The sequence below is a fragment of the Anser anser genome (assembly GCF_964211835.1).
Source record: "Anser anser genome assembly, chromosome: 2".
NCBI lineage: Eukaryota > Metazoa > Chordata > Aves > Anseriformes > Anatidae > Anser > Anser anser.
Genome location: NC_139721.1, coordinates 148732039 through 148756349, shown reverse-complemented (window position 1 = coordinate 148756349; position 24311 = coordinate 148732039). Strand labels below are relative to the sequence as shown.

General features: G+C 40.6%; 1 protein-coding gene across 3 annotated transcripts in view; it reads right to left on the bottom strand.

Annotated features, from left to right (window-relative positions):
• The window catches only part of CCNY (cyclin Y), a 126428-nt gene that overhangs the window by 32723 nt on the left and 69394 nt on the right, over positions 1-24311 (bottom strand). For 2 of the 3 annotated variants that reach the window (XM_083827359.1, XM_083827360.1), the window contains exons 2-3: positions 16606-16680; positions 10743-10777 (exon numbers count right to left, since the gene is read on the bottom strand). In XM_083827359.1, coding sequence (XP_083683485.1) covers positions 10743-10777; positions 16606-16680 — 110 coding nt within the window. The remainder of the gene's footprint in view (positions 1-10742; positions 10778-16605; positions 16681-24311) is intronic. The other variant, XM_083827361.1, reaches the window with a different exon arrangement.

The window sequence follows — 24311 nt, the reverse complement described above, 5'->3', positions numbered from 1 at the left end:
ATGTAAGAGAAAGTATATATGCAAATAAAAATAGATAATATATCTCAATAAAAAAAGTTTTCAAGAGATTTGAATTCTATTTCTGCACTACTGAAAAAAAAAAAAACACATTGGAAAACACAGCAACAAAATGACATTTGACAACACTGCTTATTTCAGAGGATTTTTTTGTTGAGAGGGTTTATCCTTCAGCTGTTTAGAGCAGCCAGAACTCCACCAGTCTAAAGAGAATCGTTTATTCGTATCCGCTAATAGCTTTCACAGTCATTAATGCTCTTTGATTTCATCCTTGGTTATTCTACCTACACTAGTGAATAACTTGACCAAGAAGAGCCCGTGTCAGGGAAGTTAAGGCAACTCAAATTACACATTTAACTTACAGCAGGATGAATTTAAAATTCAGCTGGCACATTCACATGAAGTTTTTAATTTGCCTTACAATGAATGTTGTTTCCACAGTTTCAGCAGAGTCCAATGTCAGTACCACCACCAGCGGAAGCCACAGAGATCTACCAGCTCACCGCAGTCTAGGCTCCTGTGACTCCCATCTCAGTACATCTTCCCCTGCCTAATCTCCCAAACAGATATTATTAAAAGTGCCAGCACTCCATCATCTCCCTAATGTTTCGTGTTCCATTAGTAACAGACTTGTTAGCATTCATTAGATACAGAACAGACAAGACTCCTGGTAAAACCCACATGCATCTGAGTCATCCTTCTTTTTATTTTTCCCAGCTATGAGCAAAAGAGCATTCAAAGTCTTCCACTAGTTGAAAAAAAAAATATATTTTCTGATGAAGCTGTTACAATAGTAGGAACATTATGCTAAAATAATTCCAAACTTCACCAAGAAATCCTATGAAGATCCACAACTTGATATTTGTAGGCTGGCCTGCTTTTCTTGGGCTAAAAAAGCTTAGTGAAAAAAATGAAAGAGATCTTGCCCCCTCAAAATTTCTCCAGGAGTTTAGAAAGGTACTTTGTACGCTTTGGAAGCTCACAATCCATCTACCTTCCAAACTATTACGTGCTGAGCAAGGCAACAGAAACAGAAAATTTAAAGCACTGGAGGCATTAATGCCAACTAATGCATCATCTGGCATTGATGGATAAGGAGAAAGTGACCAGGGCTCTGGTGATTTATAGTTTTTATTCCACCACAGTGTAGTTCATATTTCTGGATTAGTACCTTCCACAGGTATGATAAAAACTTAAAAAAAAAAACAAACACTGAAAATGAGACTGTTTAGTGGTCTGGAAGGGAGAGAGGTACAGATATCTCAACATCATAAAAAAAAGCACATGCAAAGTTCTAATTCTACATTAAACGTCTATGCTATAAAGGTTGAGATAGAATTTAAGATAAACAGACTTGACCCATTTGAAGCAAGCACGAGTAAAAACAGAAAACAACTCTGTAGCAACACCACTGTCAGATTTCAATTTTCTTATGCAAACAGAACTTGAATATTTGATGCACGTCGATAATTAAAGCCACACAGCTTTTTTCTGAAACTGCCACATCACAGAACTCCCCACAGTTGTTAGGCTTAGAACTTTTCACACCTCAGAAAAATATGTGGTGTCTCATGCCTCACTTTCCATTCGCAATGACTTGGCAGTACGGGGTACCTCTCCCAGCCTGAAAAGTGGTGCCAAGTGTAAGCCTACTCCCTTGGATATACACACACACTTGGGCCCTGTGGATAACTAACCCATCGACAGAGCAACATTCCCAGCTTCTACTCTAGGCTTCCAAGCCTCTACTCTTACGCAGCCATATGTTAAGACAGATAACATTTCCTGCCTTTTCCAAATCACTGGAAAACACTCCCAGTTTCGTATTCTAGCTTGACTAAGCTGGAAGAAATCCATGGTCGCACAGTCCAGGCAAGAAAGCTTTTCTGAACCTCCATCAAATGCTGCAGGTGAACCTTCTCCATTCTTGCAAAGGAATAATAACGTTACTGAGCATCACCTCAGGATCCAGCACTGTCCTGTACAGACACCCCACTTCTGGGTCCATTTCAGTGGAGTTAGTCCTCCCAAATCAAACAGGAGCTTAATGCCTTCGCATTTCAAACCCATCATGGCTGGCCACAGAAATCTTCCATTTAGCAAGGTCGGAGAGGATCCAAGAGAAAAAAATGGAAGAGCTGAGACAGAATATAAAGCCTTTGAAAAAATTAGCCAAACCCTCTAACATTAATCCTTCTCAGGTTCTGTCCTGTCATTAAGGCTGACAAGCGGCAAAAAAAGGACTGGTGTAGCTCCTGTTGTAAGCCTTCATACAGAACCACTACAGCGAGTATGGGACACGTGTGGAGCACTGACAATCTCTGCTGTTACAAGTATTTACAAATTAAAAGCACCCTATTGATAAGACGTGGGATTCACTTTGTATGTACCGTAACTTGCACTGGTATTATCTTGTACCCAAGCAGAGATTCAGTAGATGTCATGCTTTTTAACTTCAGCAGGACTTCTGACTTCACCTCGCACAAAATTCCCAAAAGGTGAAAAAAGGATAGCACGGTAGGCAGAAACTACTTGGAAAAACTGTACTCTGCTTACCCAAGGATCATGTTCAGATCGGAAGGCTGAGGGAGAATCCCCAGAGGTCTCGCTTACCCAGCATTAAATATCGAGCGATAACTTTGATAACAGACTCGCAGTATTCTTTCCTGAATTTACAGATGGCATTAACTTGGAGGACTACACATGTATTAGAAAACAAGGTTATAATCCCGAGCAATCTTGACTAATGTGAGCAGTGGCCTGCACCAAAGTATAGCCCTGCAATCCATTAAGAACAGATGCAAGGCTATACGCTTTAGAGCAGAACCATCTGTCTAAATATAATATGGCTGTTGAGGCTGTTATATATAAACCGTTGAGGCTTTCATCAGATGAAGAAAGGATGAGCAGATCAAGCGTATCACATGACAACAAATATTCTCTTTTATAAAAAACAAAGGAAAATATCATGCAGGATTTATAAATAGAGCTACCATGTGTGCAACAGGATGGAGCACCCTTTCACTCAGCTCAGATGGAATACTTCATCCAGTTTTGACCACTGTATTTCAAGAAAGATTAATTTGTTTGATGATGAAAGATGAATCGACAGGAGGGAACAGCGAGATTAATCAGAGGTTTGAAGCACTTGATTTAGAAGAAGAGACAGGAAAACAGAATAGGTTTATTCTAAGAGCAAAACAACAATGGCCCTACATCATACTGAAAGGAGTTACAAAGAAGAGAACATTGTTCTCCGTGACCATTGATAAAGGCATGAGAAAGAGCAGGCTTATAATCAACTAGGGAAAATTCAGACTGGACAAGAAAGGGTAAGAGACATAATGGAAAAAAAATTTAAAAAAATCCTTTTTGACTGGCAGGTATAGCTAAGTTCTAGCTTGAGCAACTTGAGCAGTGTCAGAATCTCCATCAGTGACCGATGTAAAGAAGAGGTAAAACAAACACGGCAGGAGTCGCTTAGCTGCAAGATTCTGCTCTGAGGCAAGAAATCAGACTGAACAATCTCTTGAGATGAATTCGGGACCAATTTTCTATCATTTTGTGATCTCTTTTGGAAGTGAGGGTTTGCAGGTCTTTACTCCAGGAGCAGTTGTTTTTCTCATTTCAACCAAAGATCATTAAGAAATGCTGACAATATAGGTTACAATGATAACGTAATAGCTTTTAAATTGTGAAGTTTCTTTCTTTACAGAAAAAGATCTATAATGGAAAAAACTGCTGTTTAACTTGCTAGGTTTTGACACGTGTTACAGAACAAGCTCTAGGAGATCAAGATCCAAGGTACTTCCACTTGCAGCAGGTGTTTCCAGCTCTAAAAAACAGCAGTTTGGCCCTCGTGCACAGCTAGTACTAAGGAAACATCACTGCTTTATTTCTTTTCCCAGCTTCATCCTAGAACTTTCCAACTTTCCAAGTCATGTTTTTGATTTTGTTTGTTTGAACAATGTGCTTTACTTGAATCTTACATAAACTGCATCTCATCAGTAATGCTATGGCTTAGGTTGCCTGATTTTTGACTTTTCTTAGCAAAAAGGCAGAGAAAACGAGTCAAAACCATACAAGCTCTGCTGAAGTGTTTCTATGTTCCTGCTACGACGGAAATCACAAGACATTCCTAACTAATTCAGGCTGACTATACACTAAACGATGACTGTCTCTCAGGCTCCATTTTCAAATCATTCAGAGATTAAACTTGAATTTGCAGGGACAGGGGAAGTGTTACTACTTGTTTTGGTAACAGACATTTCAGGGTGTCCTTGGGCAGAAACATATAACAGAGAGGTGCCCACTGACCAAAATGCATACACAGAGTTGACCAGAATTGATAGAGGCCAGCTCGGTGCTGGATGCGCTTTAGCAGCCCTCGTGGGGCGCTCTGCCCTGACGCTCAGCAGGATTTGCTCACTGGGGCACAGCACTCCCCTAATGAAGCCATCCAGCTTTTATACCAGAACTGGCCTTGAGCCAGTCGGCTTCCCGTCTGGCAGAGGAGTTTGTCTCTTCCAGTGCTCTTTTCCACTTGTCCATCAAAAGATAATTTGCGGCTTCTGTCTTAAATAATAATGGTGCTGTCTCTTCGTCCATCACACCAGGTGTAAGTTACTGCATGATTTTAGAAGGTACTATTAAGCAGTATCTCACCCGTGGAAAAATTGCAGCTGGCTTGCACCCATCTGTGGAGTTATGTCCATTAGCTTCAGTGCAACGGAGACTGGCCAAAATGCTGCCAGGCAAAACTGGCATGTAAAAGTGCACGTGAAGCCAAATTACAGCAGTAAGCGGGGCTGCTTCTAACTTGGAAAAGGGAGGTTCCTAACTTGGGATCTTTTATTGCTTCAGGACATGATTTAGTACTGACAAGATTATTCACAGAAGCAACATGATCTTACAGGTCAACGAAGTGCTTTCCAAAAATCAAGCAAGCCCTGCAAGACAGTTCTCTGCACTGCTCTGCAAAATTCTGCATTTATTTTCATCTTGCATAACTGTATACTACAGCACAATTATCTATATCTAGTGGCTAGAGAGGGGTATATTCACCTGAACAAAAGCTACAGGAAACCGCACCATCATATGCTTACACTTCTCTGTCAACATCTACAATAATAATAAAAAAAAAGACCAGTTCAACCACTCTGAAGCAATACCTGTTGTATCTTACCCATCTGTGACACGATTCAGCCTTGTTCTCAGTTGATCGGTCTCACCAACATTTTGATAACATTCAGAACTGATGCCTTAGACTAGATCTGTACTTGCAGGTTTCTTGAGCTCTCAAAGCTTGTCCTTCCTCATGTCAACTACAGAAAACTGTGTTAGGGTACCACCGAGCTCCAAGAGGGCTCATCAACCATTGGCAAACCCTTCTGTAGCACACACAGACCCCACTAAACCACTGATAAAGCACCTTGCTTTACAAACCTGAAGAGATTAAATACTTCTTGGAACACTAAAAGCAGCTCGAAGGCTTGTATTTACGTAGCATGTAATTGCCAGTGTTGTGCAATTTGACCAGAGAGACTTTACCAGGCTCCCAGCACAGCAACTATTACACAGTAATCTTGCAAAAGAATTCTCCCATCTACTTTTATTCCACCTTAAAAGTTATCTTTGCTTCTACCCCTACAAAAGTTTGTCACTTCATATAACGTTGCACCGAGGCTGATAGGAGAGGTTAAAAAGTCTTCACTTTAGAGGACAGGAAAAGAAGGAAGGGGATGAAAAATGTTAGGAAAGGCATATAAGTTCAGCTAAGGCATCAAAGAGAACCTGTTGATTCTGACTTCTACTAGGAAGCCTGAAAATGCATCTTAAACAGCGTTTGTTAGGAATGGCATTGGTATAAGGAACCTGCCAGATGGGCCAGATGGACTATAAAGGCCACTCCAGACCTGTATTTTTTGTGATCTTTCAGTGGAGAGGAGCAAAAACCAGATTAAGCAATCTCTAGGAGAGCTGCAAGAGCACCCGAGAAGCCTTTAATCTATCTTCTAGTTTATCTTGTTCTTCTCTTTGAGTAAGGAATGTTAATTAAAATACCTTAAAGAATTTGGACAGCAATTACAAACTCTTACAATAGGCAGCCTGAGGCAGTCCACCTAACAAAAACATCTCATGTTTTATATTTTGCTTTGCATTTTTCATGGATTCAAGTAGTTTTCATGCTATGTTCCCCCACTTCAGCATGTACCATATTTACTCTCATAATCACTAGCTGAAAGTATTTGATTACCAGTCATATGCCTAGCAGTTTCACAATAGGGAAGCAGAACAGCCTCTTTATCCACTCTGACAGGAAAATTTGGGGGCTACACAGGAGCAAATACCGTACGTCACTTCAAGCATGCTAAAACGCTCACAGAAATTTCTTGTGCCACACAACACACACAAAAGGGCCCCTCTGTTCTCTGCAAGTCCCCATCAGCAGGGCTGCCAGTGGGAAGAAGCCTCCCCTGATGTGAATCACAAGAGGATCGCTTACAGGGACTGGGTTTCTGGCATTCACGATGCCCAGAAACTTCTCCCCAGGCTGCTGAAAAAAGCTTTGGTCTACATACAGATGTTCATTTCTCTTCTTGGAATGATAAGATGGTATTCGTCTGCTGGAATCTGACTGCCCAGTTCCCAGGTCTGCAGATAGTGGAAGCCAGTTCCAGATCCCTAAACAAAATGCTGCTGAAAGGAAGCTGTTGTACAAGGCTGAAGAAGAGTCTTCAGAATCCAAAAAAACAGCGCTCAAGAGAAATATTTCCCTTTTCCCAGAAATAGTTTAATCTGCAAAAAATATCCCTTATTTTTACTGGATATTACTGTTCACAAGCATGGAATAGGCTTTAAAAGCCTCTATTGTCAAGGAGAAGAAAATTCTTTGGGAAAAAAAGATTTTCATCCTGTCTGAAGGGGAAAATTTATAGCAGAAACTTGACAAAGAACAACGTTCCCTTCCCCTGCCCTGCTCCTTTCTCCTGGAGGAAAAAATAATGATAATAATGATAATAATGATAATAACAAAAATCCATCCAGAACAAAAAACTAGCTACTTCATGTAATAATAAGAATCCACTCTTTCTCCACCCTCCCCCTGAAAACATAGAACATATCTTCCTGTTTGCTCTCCCGGTACAGGCAGAGGCACTGATGCAATCTCTCGTCACTGAAGAAGGAAATGTCTCTATCTCAGTCTGCATCTTTATCCCCCTCAGCAGCTTGACTAAGCAGATTAAAAGAAAAGACAAGCGCACACTGAAGAAGCATTCAAGGCATAACAAAAAACAACTGCCAGCTCAGTGAGAAAGGAAAGCAATCGGCTGCAACTGCTCAGAAATTAAAATAGGCAGGAAGAAAGCGAGCACACCAGATAACCTGTAGGTAGGCAGGCGACTCCCTCGCTTAGCCACACACTTCCAGCCCCCTACGAAGATGAGCGCTGCAGCTGTGCAAAGGTTTCAATGCCACCCTAAGGCTGTCACCTCCCTGGGTTCTGTGGGAAGAGCGAGAGCTGACGGCTTCTCCACGGCACCCTGTCATCCCCGCTTTCACCCCTTGCCCCTCGCCTTCCCCACCCAAAAAAGAACGGCCGCCGGCTTCTTCCATCACACCTACTGACAAGGTGAGTCTGAAGCTTGGCAACTGCCGGCCCCTGACAAAGCACAATAAATCAAAGCAGGAGCCCCCTGTTTGGATTTGGGGATAAAAGGAAACCATCCAGCCAATGAAAATATTCTACAGACAAAAGCGAGCAAGAAAGGAAAAGAACAATGGCTTGAGATCATACCGAGAAAGTGAATTTTTAAATGAAAACCATAACAGGAAAATAAGAGCAAAATAAACTATTTGATAGACATTCCTCTAAGCTTCCAGAAAATTATTCCAGAAACTGCCACAAATTGTTACATATGATCAGAGAGTCAACTTTAATTTATTTCCCATTTTTCCTGGGTAACAAATTAAAACTGTATTTGTGTAAGTTACTATTCTCATCTGTTATTACACAGGCCTAGACAAGCAGTTAAAAAAAAGAAAAAGCACAACATTTCTTCATACTTCTCTTGCTAACCACATTGATTAGCTGGGAGATGTTCAACTCTTCCTGCAAAATACGTAATATTTCACAAAAAGATAAAAAAAATAGAAGTGTTATAAAAACATTCCTGATCATTTGATACAAAAGGAGAATAAGTACATGCAGACTTACAAAAGAAAAAAAAAAAGATGACGTTATGGAAAAACACAAAAGTGAAGAGTGCTGCATGATGGTGAGGAGTTCTCATAAAAGAAAGAGAAAACAACACTCCAAAATTTATGTCTCTGGCTTGATTCCTTCAGAGCAGATGTGGGGACTGAGCACCAACAAGGAAAGAGATGAGTAGCAATAGCTCCTGTTAGAAATGCACCTAGCACACAATGAAAAGTGGTAAAAAAGAAATGATCAACCAAGAGACCATACTGTAAATTCACTTACCACATAAATACTACCCAAGATTTATCACATACAACTGTTAAATCTAACTATTTCCTCGCATTTCTTCAAACAAGGCAGTCTAGGGAAATTACAACAGCTCCCTGCAGTCTACAAACCACTTCTGCTAAGACCTCATGTAGAGAAGGCCACAGCAACCACTTCAAAAACGATCACCAGCTTCTGCATCAACTGTAGCAGACCCAGTTCTTAGGAGGTGCTGAATGAACACTCACAGGTGTGCTCAAGTCAACCATATCTCAGAACATCTCACTAACTTGTATATCACGGGCCACAGTTGAAAATATTGAGATTATCTTTGAATATTGGCTAAAAACTTAATTAACTTGTAAGGACACATACATCAAACTATAGTAAGGACCTGAGCATCATAAGGTTGTTTTTATTTTTTATTTTTATTTTTTAAGATTTGTAATTCAAAAGAGATACTTTGTAAGTACAAAGAAATCAGATTTTAGTTGTAAACCAGACTGAGGAAAGTTTACATCTCTGCATCCTTAGCTAACACTCTAAATGATACTTGAAAAAAGGAAAATAGGAAAGGGTATATTGCTTAGGGTATCAACTGCACAAGCTGCTGCATCCAGCCCCAAGAGCACAACTCCTCAGTGATATGATCATCCTTCTCCTTTCTGCAACAAGTCCAGTGTCCAGTGCTGCCTAAAAATGTTTTCTACCAGGGTTTGCAGTAATGTGCTTACAGGAGAATTTGTAACAGCCATTTCTGTTCGATCTGCCATAGGAATCCATTCCCAGTCTGCCTGATGCAGAACACATCTTTCACGTGGCATGAAAAGATTCTGGGACACGTGAGAATTTCACCCATGCGGCGAGGTGGCCTGACACAGAAACTCTGTCGATACCTTGATTTGCAGTGCCTGTGTATTCCTATTTTTGCTCTGAACTCTCCAAGCTCACATTATTAATTTTACAGGGACCCAGCGTATTAACTTTACAATTTTATAACAATACAACGGCAATGCAAACTACCCTCACACGCACTGCAAACAATCAGACGGTTTTACAGAGGAATAGAGGCTGGGAAGCACAGAGAACATCTGCTGACCTGGTGCAGCCAGCCCTACCAATTGAATAAACGTCATGGTATTCCGTGACTTTCTCAAAATCTTAACTCTTGGGAAACTGTGAAAATCTCAGCTTGCTTTTGAAGTGTCAGAAACCAGTTCTGCTAAGAACTGAAGCAGTCCTACTTTTTCACCCTACTCAGCTGCTCGTTCCTGCCTCTGTGCCACCCTCCCTTTGTGCAGGTGCAAGCATTGAAGTAAATCACATTTAGGAACAAAATCCATTTTCGCTTTTAGCTGTGCTGAATCTACCTGCACGCATGCCCTAATCCAGTTTAGTCATAGCTGCACAGACATTAGCACCAGCACAAAGGGAGGGAGAGTAGAGGCTATAATCCAAATCTGCTGCTTTCAGCAGCTTTACCAGCTTAAAAATGATTCATGAAATGGACTGCATTTCCAGATAGAGAGAAGTTTGAGAACTCTTCCCCATTTCACCCTAAAGGCAAACACCATTTGAGAAACAATCAGCTCTCTCCCTCCCCAATTTTACTGGGGCATGAGTCCAGAACAAGGCTTAACTTTTGGAGACCCACGCTGGTTCCAGGTGCTTTGGTAGTACAAGCAGTGGCAAAGAGCCTGATCCTGCACCCAAAGCAGGCTACAGGAGACTTGCTCTCAGCTTCCCTGGGAATTCAATTCTAACAGAAGAGGACTGAACTGAGAAATGCCCAGGGTACAGAAGTGTATCAAAACCCCATCCTCGTACTCAGCACGTACCACATGACAAATACACATTTACATTGCATCAACTCTGGTCAGGCATTTCAAGACTTCTGTGTAAATAGGAAATGCTACAGACTTTCTGCCAACAGCAAACGTACATACAAATGCAATTTAAAGTTTTGATTATTTTTTGGTAGTAATTTTCATAGCCATACTGATGTTTGCTGCTCTTCATCCCAAGTAGCAGTTAACCTACGGACACTGGCTGTAAGAATGACACTGTCCTCAAACCAACAGACCCATTCTGCTAGCTCAGTAGGCGACACCTATACTTCTGGATCCTGATGCAGAACAGACATTTGAAGCACCAGCGCCCTCTCACCAATACGGAAATAACGTGTGAAAACTCTTATTTACTGTATAATATAGACAACAAGGAGAAAGCTGCATAGCGAGGCATTTTCACTTACGTGGTTTATATAGAGACTCTTGCGTTTTTCTCTCACTGCAAAAAACACAAAATATGATAGAAATATTACATGACTATTTTTCCTGATTAAGCTTCTTATAAACCATTCATAATATAAAGAACAGGAGGCTATCTACGTGTAACATTGTTATTGCTTTTGCACTAACCAAGTACACACACATCAAATTGAGAAAAACATGTATCTGTATGTTCAAAGGCATTTACGCTCACTAGTGTGGTGATGGATTAAAATTCTCATCCTTTTGGGTACTTCACTAGGCGTTGGTCCGTGTGGGGAAGTTAATATGCAGTAAGCTACAGTCCAGGTTAGCAACAGATCCTTCACCACCCTTCACCAGAGATCTGTGTGGGCATCACCGGTGCCTTTGTGCGAGGCACCTTGCTGCAAAGCGGCCTACACTACCTTGCAGCCATGAAAGCACCTAAACAGCTACACCATGAAGTTAGCGAATTCTCATTGTAGCTTACTGTGCACTAACTCCCACTGAAGAGCCTTGAAACCAGATGCAGTACACCACTGGCTTCTATAAGGGTAAGGTGCAAGCCTGAAACTATTACTCATGTCGATATAACAATGGAAGTGTATTACATTGGTGGGTAAGAACTAGTCACCACAAGCAAGGGTTGCAAGTCAAAGCCACAGTTATTAGCCAAAATATTCACAAAGTAAACAGCAGCAACAAGGGAGACAGATGTATAGAGTCTTAATTGTCAGGCAAATACTTATCACAGCTGATTAAATATACTCTCTTTAATTTTTTTTAAGCACTTTCCCAATTAGCTCACCCCATAGAGAACCCATAGAGCTCTGTTCCAGTGAAAATACCACAGCATTTAGGATACAAGTCTGGAAGCAACTAATACGTAAATCAAACTGCAGGATTAAAGTAATAATGGTTTCATGCTGTAGATGATTAAATGCACTTGGGTGCACTATGAGTTGAAAGCTATGCAACCCAATGCACCTAGCAAAATAAGAGCAATGTCGCAACGACAGGCTAGCCTGTCCATTCCCTGTTGGATGAGAAGCCATTATTCGTGATTTTTTAGAAGCAAGCAATCTCACATAAACAAGGTTGTATGTGTGGATACTGTGAAATAATTGTGTTTAATGCAGACATAAAATGAAAAGAAAATAAGAAAAAACTTGAAAAAATCCTTACATAATTTTCCTCCCAGGGAGCAGAAAGGAGAATCACACATGACAAGATGTTAGCCATGTCACTTAGTACATGCTCAGATCCACAATTACGGACATTGTATAAGAAACAGAATTAAACAGGAGGAGCACGAAAATTCAGATTGTCTAGCAAATAGTTAAACTGCTTGAAATCCTGCTAAAACACTGCACTACACTTAAGTTCCATACACTGCATTTATAACCAGCAAGGGACATAAGTAACCTCCAGGGAAACAGCAAAATGATGATAGGTACTCACTTCTAAGAGTAGAGCAAGTGTTTGTCTAGTATTGCATATTGCAATATACAGGCAGTAAACATCTCTGATAAACTGCATGTAGACCTCATAGAGTACATAGGTGAAAATTAACAGCTATTAGATACTTAACTGTGTTCAAAATTTCACATAGATACTTAACTGTGTTCAAAATTTCACAGTTAACAGACAACAATCACAATTTTAGCATACACAGAATTATTATGGACAAAATTCTATAAACACAGCCTGCATATGAACTCCAAATCCCAACTTTTAATCACCTTTTTTCCCCTACCTTAGTCTTTATCTTCCACATTTTTTTCTTGTACCCATTATATTATTCGATTCCCTATAAAAGTGCAATTATCTATTTACCAAAGCGAGAATATCTCTAACAGCTCATTGCCATTGCTATTTCCTGTCTCCAGAAGAATGTATCACTGTATTTATACAGACCCCTCACTTCTCCCTGTTCAAACACTGCTTGTGCTGCACATTCTTCCGAGCACCACCTTGACCTTCTTTCCCTTATTCTTCCCATATAACAGAAATTCAGTTAGCCTGGATTGTTCAGTGAGGGACTACAAGAAGGCAGCTGTGCTTTCGTGCTTCTGGACCATTCTGCCATGGCGTAGGGCTCAACTCTTTCCAGAACATACGCTGATGGGAAATAGGGCAGAGCAGAAACCCATTTTGTCACAACTGCTCTCTTTTGTGATCACAACCCTCCCTTTAGAAAAAGGACAGACAACTGTTGCAAAAAGGCAGGAAGACACTTCTGCCAGGCTTGCACTAGAATTGTTGTTGTAAACAGGTAATTCTCTGTTACTTGGCTTTGGTGCATTTAGAGATGCTTTCTAATGCTCACGTGGTCTTCAGCAGACCAGACTGTGGCTTTATAATTAACCATAATTTCGCAGCATAAACTCCTAACTACAACTCCAGGCTTTTGACTTTCAGTGATGGGTTTTGGAAGTAATGATGCTGAACAGATTTAGAGTCACAGTTTAAACAATTTCATGAAAAAAGCTTGTATTTTCTTTCTAATATTTTAAAACTTGAAAGTCGGAATGAAATTCTTCAAGTGGAGACTGAGATACTGCCAAATTTTCTTATTTTCCTTCATTTCTCATTTCTGCAGGCATTTTCTTTTGTTATTATTGAAATTTTGCTATCATAGGAAAACATATCCTGAAATAAAAGGGAGTGAGGAAACACACACACACACATATATATATATATGTATGTGTGAGGATGCACGAATGCATTTTTCATTGAGATGTAGTAGAAGTCTCATTTGTGCAATTTCTATAGACAACCTCAATGCTACCCACACCAGAACAGAAGACTAAATCCTCCAGGATAACATCAATGAAGATGTCTCTCATTTTGTTTGCAGATCATTTTATTTTGTCTTGTCTGAGAAACAGGAGACTCATCCTGCTTAACAATAAAAACAAAATGCAGCCTAGTTCACTCCTATCCACTGTATAAATATAATTTCAGAATGTTATTTGTCTAAAGCCAATTGTTACACTGATATTGCAAAATTTAGCCAATAAATTCAATGTGTAAGGCCTAATATAAGTTAGGAAAACAGGACAGCCGTAACCCACATATAGGAAAGACCATTACCAGCACCCTGAAAGAGCAAACACTGTCCTCTTGCTATTACAAGGAAAGGAAGTGACATTATTGGAATGCTAAGGTTTGGAAACCCTGGCTTAACCACAACCATGGACTGAACAGTGCATGGCTTTTCAGTCACCTAGCTCATCTTGTTTACAGGCCAAATTCACCAAACAAACAAGAACTTGCATAAAGTACTCACACAAGTTAAAGAAATAAAAGGTGATTCTCTACTATCTCCCTAAACAGGGAGAATCACTCATGTAAGATTTAGCACCTAGTAAATTCCTACAAAGAGCTGGAAGCATTTTAAAAGCTATTCTAGTTAGGTATCAAATTAATATTTATTGTGTCTTCAACTCCTCTTCAGAGTCACTGAACTCTCAGGTAATTAAGGGTGCAGGCAGAGTACTGACTGTGAGGGACGGGACAGGTCCAGGCCCTTAGCACGGCATCTAAGCTGCACAGAACAACGGGAAATTCAGACCATGTAACATCCAGAGATGCCACGTCCCGTTTCACTGTATTTGGGGTAGTGAACTTGTTGCTCTTCACTCACATATTGCTCACAAGCAGCTCAGAGTGCAGCTCCTGTACTAGGGCAGTACAACAAGCTTACCAGTGAGGCTGTAAGCATACAAGGTTACTAGAAAGCCAAATGTGGGTTACCAGAAAGCCAGATGTGAAGCTGCCTGACGGAAACCTTGCCACATTACTCTTGCCTGTAGTTGTGGACTGGCCCTTTCCCACTATAGAAATATGTAATGGACACTCAAGAGCCACAGCTGGATCCTGGATGAAACCCCGAGTCTTGATATTCCTCAGCTCTCCGATATGTATCTTAAACATCTGCAGTTGTCGTCTATAAATATATTTTCATTTACTGTTTACTGTCAGGACAGCCCAACACTATTTATGTAATGGAGAGAAGTAGTTACATGTCCAGGTTAGGTGTTTCCAGCATTGCCAGGTCAGCTCTCCCACACTAACTTCAGGCACCTTGGGGATCCCCTAGGCTCTACAGAAGGCTGTCAAAATACAAACCTACACACTCTGGGGTGTTAGGCAACATCTATGAACAGTATGGTAACTCCTATCAGCTCACTTATTTCCATGACAGGCCCAGAGTACAGCCAAGCAAAATGCCAAAATGCTTATGATAGTGAGTTGTCCCACCAGAATGGGATGATTTTTGGCAATACATCAGTAGTTAACTGTTTGCAGAATATTTATTTTGTACAAGCCTTTGCATTTTTATCACCTTGATCAAGGATAGTTGAACAGATCTTATACCCTTGTTGAAAAAGTTTCTGCATTTTTTCAATAAATTCATTATTCTCACTCAAAACCACGTAAGATATTCATATTACTTAAGCTAGAACAAGGTTTCATAGGCCAACCCTAGCACGGGTGTAAACTGTCATATTAAAAAATTCTTACAGCTAACTCCATCTTGCAGTAAATTAAACGCTATTACTACAAGTCAGAATAATCACCAGGTACGGTCATAATTTAAGTTGGTGGACCTGGAATTGTTTTTTCATTTTTCTTTTCCAACAAACTGCAATGAGAAACATGTAGCATCCATATGGGATTATACAATCTCAAAACACTATAAAATAGACATCGATCTTGACAACACAGTATACTATGGAAATATTATCATACTCATTTCACAGACTACCAAAGCAGACCAAGATGGTAAATCACATCCAAAACTACATAATAAGGCATTGACAGAACTAGGGCTGAATTCAGGACAATCTGAAGGGCAAAAGATGTACTCACATAATCAACTCTTCAATCAGGGCCTAAATGTATCCTCTTTGTACTAGTCAAGCTCAAAAAATTAGCAAGAAATATACAGTATCTGAAAACTACATTTTCTTTTTAAAGTGATGTCCTTGACACTGCAATTTACTATGTAAATCAGAAATGGCATTTATAGGCAACAGAAAGAAGGACAAAGAATTCATACAGTCAGAATTACAATGTAGAAATTGCTTTGAAAGTCTTGGTAGAAAATAATGTGTTTTGCATCAATTATTCTCATCTACTTCTAAAACAACATGTCATACATGTCCAACAGGGAATGAAAGAGCCCGAGTAAATGGCTTCTATTCTACTAAGTCTATCAAGAGGCCTGCTTAACAGATGTAAATTCCAGAGAGATTATTTTGTCTATGAATAAAAAATAATAAAAAAAAATACTCCAGACAAATATATGATTACATCAAATCCATAATGAGAGAAAAAGACAGAACATTTGGGTGGGAAGAGGGTTGTTTTGTTATTAAAATTTAGTACTGAACTCATTTACAGTATCAGCTATATCAGAGGAAACTTTGGACTGTCTTCTAAGCTAATGTAAACTGTCATTTTTCAGGAAAATGCTTCTAAATCTTATTTCCAAGAAGCTTGGCCTGTTTGTTGTTCAGCATGTTAGAAGAAAAGAAAACAAAAACAGAAAAAACAAACAGTTGCACAGATACTTTTTTAAAATATATTAAGCCTTACCTATATTTGTAGTTTTGATACAATGACTATTGGGATCTTATAATTTCAGCATGACAGGACTCAAATCTGTATCTTCTACTGCTGAGTATGACAAAATAATTAACTAAAGGTTTGGCTTCTTTCAACTCTAATCTGATGCCTATAAAAGCCTCTTTTTGGGGGAGGGAAATTATATATTAAGTAGCTATCACATGCATTCTGACAAAGACTTCATAGATAACTGCAGTAGTGAATACTGTAATAAATTCAGTAACCTACCATCTGTTTGAGATTTACTGAGAAATATCGTACTGGCCCGTGGATGATCTGATGGGTTGAATTCCATGTTCAAATCTGGAAAGAAACAAATAAAAAAATAGCACATTAAAACATTTATGATTATCCAGCAGTATGCTCAGGTTTTCTTATTTTTAAGAAGACCAATTTTACATTATTGCAAAACAACATCAATCTTGAAGTCCTTTTTTTTTTTTTATTACCCTTCACACAAGTAGCTCTTTTTGGTATGCAAATGCTTTGCATTAACACAGCTTTGGGATTAGACTTGGGTTCTAAGGGCTGCTTTGCTTTTGGATGAAAACAGATAAAGCAACTTGAGAAGCCTGTACACAAGAAGTTGGGAATTATCCATTTTCCATTAGTTTCTTCTTCCATATCCTGAAGCCACTGCTAAGCGCAGGAATACAGCTTGTTATATGTAATTACAGAAGCATGAAGTATTATAAAACAAATATGCAGCCCTCTGTAGATAGATGGGTTTCCATGATTAGATGTGATTACATTAGTAGATATTGAAGCTAAATGTAAACGAGTTAAGTCTAGCCCAGACTGTTTTAAATGGTCAAGATTACTAAAGCTTAGAACTTTTGTGACACTTCACAGGTGAACATACTTCTTTCTGTAACTTCCAAAAAAAGTCCTCAAAACAGGTTGAAGATACGAATCTATCACAGCATATATGAACTTTGAGAAATGTTATTTTCCCTAGTAAGATTAAAATGCCTTGAATTTACTCGTTCCAAAACTCCACTCTGATACCAATTCTTCAAAACCCTCGAATGCTTGCATCCACTTGAAAGCATGGTGCTAAAAAATAGCACACAGCTTTTTATCTTTTTTCTTGCTCTCCCAGTGTAACTGCTTCAACCTTAGTTCTTTTACATTCCCTTGATCTCCAGATACACCTTCTCTCGCATTTGATACAGGCCATTTATGCAAAACTACCTATGGGCATTGATAAGTTTATCTTTGGTGATTCACCCAGGCTTTCTACATTTCTGTCTCCCCTCCATCTCTGTGAAAACTCACAAAAACTGAGAATCAAGCACAGCCTTTGTGCTCTCCTGGTTTCCTTTCCATCTCCCTGTATTCTGCAGCCCATGTGATCATAGTCATATCCCAAGTTGGAAGGGACCCACGAGGATCATCGAGTCCAACTCCTGGGTCCCCAAAGGACCACCCCAAAACCAGACCCTATGTCTGAGAGAATTGTCCAAATGCTCCTTGAACTCCGGCAGCTCGGTGCCATGACCACTGCCCTGGGGAGCCTGTCCCAGTGCCCAACCACCTCTGGGTGCAGAACCTTTCCCTAGCACCCAGCCTGACCCTCCCCTGTCCCAGCTCCATGCCGTCCCCTCGGGTCCTGTCGCTGTCCCCAGAGAGCAGAGCTCAGCGCCTGCCCCTCCGCTCCCCTCGTGAGGGAGCTGCAGGCCGCCATGAGGCCTCCCCTCAGCCTGCTCTGCTCTGGGCTGAGCAAACCCAGGGCCCTCAGCCGCTCCTCATACGCCTTCCCCTCCAGACCCTTCACCATCTTGGTAGCCCTGATGAGCAGCCTGACATGCTGCTGGTACTTGGAGATCACTTTTGGAGTAAATACTGGCCTTCCTGCTTACTAGGAAGAACCTAGAAATCCAAACAAACAACTCTTCAGTTAGAAATGGGGGCTTATTATTATTATCAAAGCCACAAAGGAGAGGGGAAAAAAGATTTCCAGGGAAAGTCATTTTGATTCTCTGAGAAACCACACTTCACAGCCAAGCTTGGAGAAGATTTTAAGTAGGCCATTCTACTAGAAGTTCTGAATTGGAAGGACTGGGAATTGGAAAGAGCATTCTCTTGTTACTTGCTGCAGCTTATCTAGACTTGGAGATGAAGAAGAAAAATTACCCAGCGTGACAGATAGCGCTGGTGAAGATTGTTTTTCATTTCAGGATAGTTTTTCCATTAAGCTCAATTCAAGATGCAAATCGTTAAGCAAAGAGTAATCAGTATTTTAAAACAGCAAAATATATTGCTTTTTATCATCCTATTAATCTTTCATCAAACAGCACAATACATTACCATTAAAAAGTGCATTTTTTTAAATGATTACAGACAGTTTTTCTATGAAATCTTTTAAAGTACAGCAAGGCAAATTCAGTCAACAAAACAGGACTGGTAAAAATACAGCTGAACTCAACTGTCAAAACACTGCCCCCAAAGAGGCGAACATTCCTCTCCTTCATGCCTAGAAAATTGTCTGCTTGGGGAGTAATAACAGCCTGGTACGGGTTTACAGTCTGCTTGCAGGGCTGAAAAGAAAGAAAACCAATTGCCACATCTTGCAGTCAAGTTGCAACTATTTGAGATTCCTGTGTTATAAAAGACTATTATGCAGAAGCAGTGAAACAATGGAGGACTTAAAATCTTTCTAAAAAAAAAGCATGAACTGTTATTCTGGCAGAAGCTGAAAGGTGGCCAGCAAGATCCCACCTCAGCAGCTGCAGAGGCCAGAGCAAGGATTCGGAACCAGCCTGGGAGAGGCAGCTCGCTGCTTCCAGGCAGCACCATGGCTCCATCCCACCCCACGGGCCCCAGACCATCCATCCTGAACCCTTCAGAGTATGTGTCTTCTTTTGTCCAAGACCCTTCTTTCATGCCCTCCCCCAAAAGAGCAGCCAAACATATCTGCCTGTTTTTCCTTCAAGTGCCCTCACAAAAATTAGAGGAGAATAACCTATCTAGGGTTGGTCACCCAGTGCAAGGTGGCCAGAAGAAGACTGAAGAAGGCCAGAAGAAGTGCTGCTAAGAGAGGCTGTCTCCCTGCTCCCTTTGAGGAACGGCACAGCTCCTGGGGGCTTGAAAAGCCCTGGCTGTGTGGTGTGTGCCGACAACTCCACCACTCCCCGCTCCTCCCAGGAAGAGCACGAGGCAAATCCGAGCACCCCACAGGCCACCAGCAGGACCGTACTTCTCCAAGCCATCACTGCTGCCATATTGGGAGATTAAAGCAGATACAGTTTCACAACATACAAGGAAGACTTCAGTCGCTAGTTGACCTTAGATGTCTTAATTTACCGTACAGCTTGAAAATAAATGCCTCTTTGAATCTGGCAACAAATTCTTACACATCTGTCATTATAAACAGTGCCATAAGAGATCAAATGCTATCAGCATGTGAAGTTACTAACGTGTCACCAAAGGACATTATCCATCCAAAAGTTATCTCCATCCTCGAGTCATACTGCTTTAGTCATCTTAGTAATGCTTTCTAGCATTTGAAAAGCATTCACGAAAAACAGCCACAATATGAATGCTTTACCCATTTTGTAATGGAATAGCTGACGATAGAGAGAGATTTAAACTCACACAAGCAATATTCAACTCTTAGAGAGGCAAGAGAGAGCCAGAATTTCAATCATCAAAATCTGTACAAAGATTTGATCCATTACTAGCAGTCTGCTCTGTGACTCATCACAGCCTTACAAAGGAAGGATTTTAAGTGAGTATTTTTTCTAGCAGTTACTCTGCATTCCAAAATGCTTTTAAGAAAAAAAAAAAAAAAGTCATTGTCTCTCCAAATCCAAAATCCTTCACTATAAATTTTATTTCCAGGAAATACTTGTTCATGACTAATGGACATTCTTCTTAATTACAGATTCTTTGGTTTTAGAGTTTCTGCAAGGATTTCATTTATTTTAAAAATGATGGAGCAAGTAACAATTGACACAACGATTTAGAGAGCAACCCAGTATATTAAAAGAATTTAAGATTACAATAATTATCTTCAATAATAAATACAAAGAATAGTAAATTATTAGAATTTATTCTTTTAAAATATTTAAGTGTAGATATTAGGCATTAAAGTAGTGAAACATTACTAAAGCCTTTGCCAACGATAATACTTATTTCCATAAGTTGCTTCAGTAAAGCTAATTAAATATGGGAAGAAAAAAAAAGAGTAAAAATGCATTTTTTCCCCTTAATGGCATGTTTTTAATAGTGAAGTCACTTAAGACACAGTAACAAGTTAATTGCATGCTGGAACATACCCAAGAACTACACAATCCAGTACCATGCTTTTGTCTACACTGGGCACCTCAAGATTTTGGTATATTTTGTTACTGAGAGTAAAATTAGCTACGCTCTACTTTCTTCCAGAACATAAACCCCTATGACAGTATCATTTGCAGTTCAGATCTCATATTCAAGATTCCTAAGAATTTATGATTCTAGAGCAAAAAAAAACCCTACGTCTTATCCCTCTGTACTGGAATTAGTCAAGCCTGTAGCCACCTAACAATAATTGAGACCTTAAAATCACACCAAAAATGTTACACAGATAGGAAATATTTTCCTAGATCTCTTTGTAGTTCAAAAATCAGTTCGGATTTTTTTTTTCCCAGTTCTAAAGGACTAAAATATAGCTCCCATACTGGACAGCGTGATGCCCCATGAAAGTTTCAGGTTTTTTTTTGACTTCTCAGGATTACAAACCTAAGGTGTGTGTCTATTTATAAATGTACACATACACATGCATAAATCTATATAATAAAGACAGATATTTATATAGACATATATATCTATAAAGATATATAGAGAGATGTATCTCTGTGTCATTGTCTTGGGTTTACATGACAAGGTTTTGGTAGCAGGGGGCCTGCAGAGGTGGCCCCTGTGAGCAAAGCCCAGCTGCTGCCCCATGTCAGATCAGAGCCAGCTCCAGAAGGCTCCAAAAGGGACCTGCCACTGGCCAGAGCTGAGCCATGAGTGATGCTGTTTGGGACTCTGGGAGAGCAGATTGAAGGAAGGGGAAAAAAAAAAAAATACAACACCCTTGCTGCATAACAGCAGCTGGAAGAGTGAGGAGCGAGAAGCAGCCCTGCAGACACCCAAGGTGAGTGCAGCAGGAGGGCAGGAGGTGCTCCAGGCACGCAGCAGCAGTTCCCCTGCGGCCTGTGGAGAGGCCCCTGGTGGAGCAGGCTGTCCCCCTGCAGCCCGTGGGTCCCACATGGAGCAGATCTCCACGCTGCAGCCCGTGGAGGAGCCCCCGGTGGAGCAGGTGGATGTGGCCTGGAGGAGGCTGCGGCCCATGGAGAGCCCCCGCAGGAGCAGGCCCCGGGCCGGAGCTGCAGCCCGTGGAGAGGAGCCCCCGCAGGAGCAGGGGGTCTGGGGGGAGCTGCCGCCCGTGGGGGACCCGTGCTGGAGCAGTTTGCTCCTGGGGGACGGACCCCATGGTACGGAGCCGTGTGGGAGCAGTGCTTGAAGAGCTGCTGCCTGTGGGCAGCCCCCGCAGGCTCAGTTCGGGAAGGACGGCATCCCGTGGGAGGGACCCCGCGTGGAGCAGGGGCAGAGAGGGACTGAGAAGGAGCAGCAGAGACAAAGCATCAGGGACTGACCACAGTCCCCCTTCCCCATTCACCTGTGACACTCAGGGGGAAGAGGTAGAAAAGGGTGGAAGGGGGGAAGGTATTGTTAGTTTGCTTTTAGTTTCTCACTGCTCTAGTCTGCTAGTAATAGGTAATAAACTACATTCATCTCTCTATGCTGAGTCTGTTTTACCTGTGATCATAATTGGGGGGGTGATCTCCCTGTCCTTATCTCAACCCTTGAGCCCATTTCATCCTATTTTCTCCCCCTTTCCCTTTGAGGAGGGGGAGTGAGAGAGTGGTTGTGGTGGAGTTCAGCTGTATAGCAGGGTAAAACCACCACAATCATCTATTAAAAATGTCATTTTTAAGATCACACTTCATTTTGCTTAGCCAAAGCAAAGTCAGTCTTGGGTATGCTTCAGCTAATAGATCACATGCTGAAAAACAATTTATACAATTTCGGAGTACTTGGGCAAGACCAAAGTTACAAATACATGCAATTAAACTTAAGATTGCATTCTCTTCCTCATTCAGTAGCATGCCAAAATAACAGCTGTCATAACAGGCATTCTGATTTATCACATCAAAATAAAGTCACTTTCTCTTCAAGAACAAGAGGTAGATTTTGCCCGTGACTCAGTTCGATACGTAACTGCCCTGAAGTTCAAGACACCCACCAGAAGACCACAATGAGATTCTCCCTGGACTTTGTGAGAAACTTTGTTCCTGAAGCCACGGTAGCTGCATTCAAATATGGCCATAAAAAGAAGCAAGCTGTAAAACAGTTCAGTTTCAGACTTGGACTAAAGCCCAGGCAAGATTTCTAATCTCTACACAAGATCTTAAAAAGCATTACTGAGACAAAAAATACTGAATACAGCTTCAGTTTGCAGATTTTAAAAGGATAAGGAAAAAGTTCAGTTGAGTAAAGAACAGAGCTACAGGAATGTCTGGAGGACTGTAGAAAATGCCTTAAAATGAGAATCTTACGGAGTTCAAAACGTTTAGCTGATCAAAAAGGAAAGCTAGGAATTGTCTGTAGTTCACACGTCTTCACAGGGGGAGAAGAAAAAGCACTAAAAGTTCTCTCTAATCTAGTGCACAACAGAACAAAAGCAGTGGAAAATGAAAGCAGAAAGATTTTAATTATGAATTTGAAAAAAAAAGATAATTAGGCACTGCATCTCCACATCCAAGAAATGTGAACTCAACATATTTCAAAGTTTTCCCTTCCTAAAAGATTACTTCAGTCAAACGTCTTCAGGCTCTAGTCTTGCATATATATTTAGGCTTGATTTACGAATAGCTGGATGCAAGTTATGGGCTTATGATTCATACGTGGGTCAGATCAGATGATCCCAGGGGCCTCTAGCTTAAGTTCTATAAAATCTTCAGAAAAAAACATTATTTAAATTAAGCACAAAATCTCAGCAAGTCTCAGTGTCACGTGTATAAACTTTCCAAAAGTGCACCAAACTCTGCTGCAATTCTTACTTCAGAGAGATCTAGATTTTAAGATTTGTGGTCAGAATTCATTATAAGCACGATAAAAACAGAAAACGATAAAATGACATAATTCGTGGCAATAGTTAAAAAGAAAAACAACTTTTTTTTTCCAACTCACAAGTCTATTGAGATAGCGACAAGAACCACAATAGGGTGAAGGACGGGTGCTGTAGCAGCTACTTTCTGAGCAACGTGCATCATAGCATCTGCCATGAACAAATAGGAAAAACCAACACCGTTGCTTCTTTTGTAATAGTGCTTGAGGGCTGCACTACAGGGAGCAAGCCTGAAAAAGTGTTTATTCTATCAGAAAAGTTTCCTTCCTTTGAAGCAATGAAAGTTAAGTTTGCACTGCCAATGTTCTGATGCTGATTCAAGGATGATCCAAAATCTAAGCTGAGCAGAACAGTTGTTTTACACTTCAGCAGTCCTGAGATAATCTGGTGAAATTACGCTTCCTTCCCTTTACACTTGGAGACTATAGGCTATCAATGCCACCACAGAAGCACCACTAAAATTAAGGAAAAAGATAGTGTCACACATTAATTTCATGACCTGTCCTATACTTAAAGAAATCAATCCATACTTCTTCTTTCCAGAAGATACATTTTTTCATCATTTAAAGGGACTCCAGGTAAAGAAAAGAGCACACCTGTCAAGGGCATGCCAGAGAGGAGGCCTGCAGCCACACAAACTAATTAACCTTACCATCCTCACTACACCTACGACCTGACATGACAGAGCAACTACCCCGTATGGCCTCGGTGGGTGGAAAACAACAAAACCACCACGCAGTTGTTTAGCAAGAAATTGAAAGAATGACAGCAA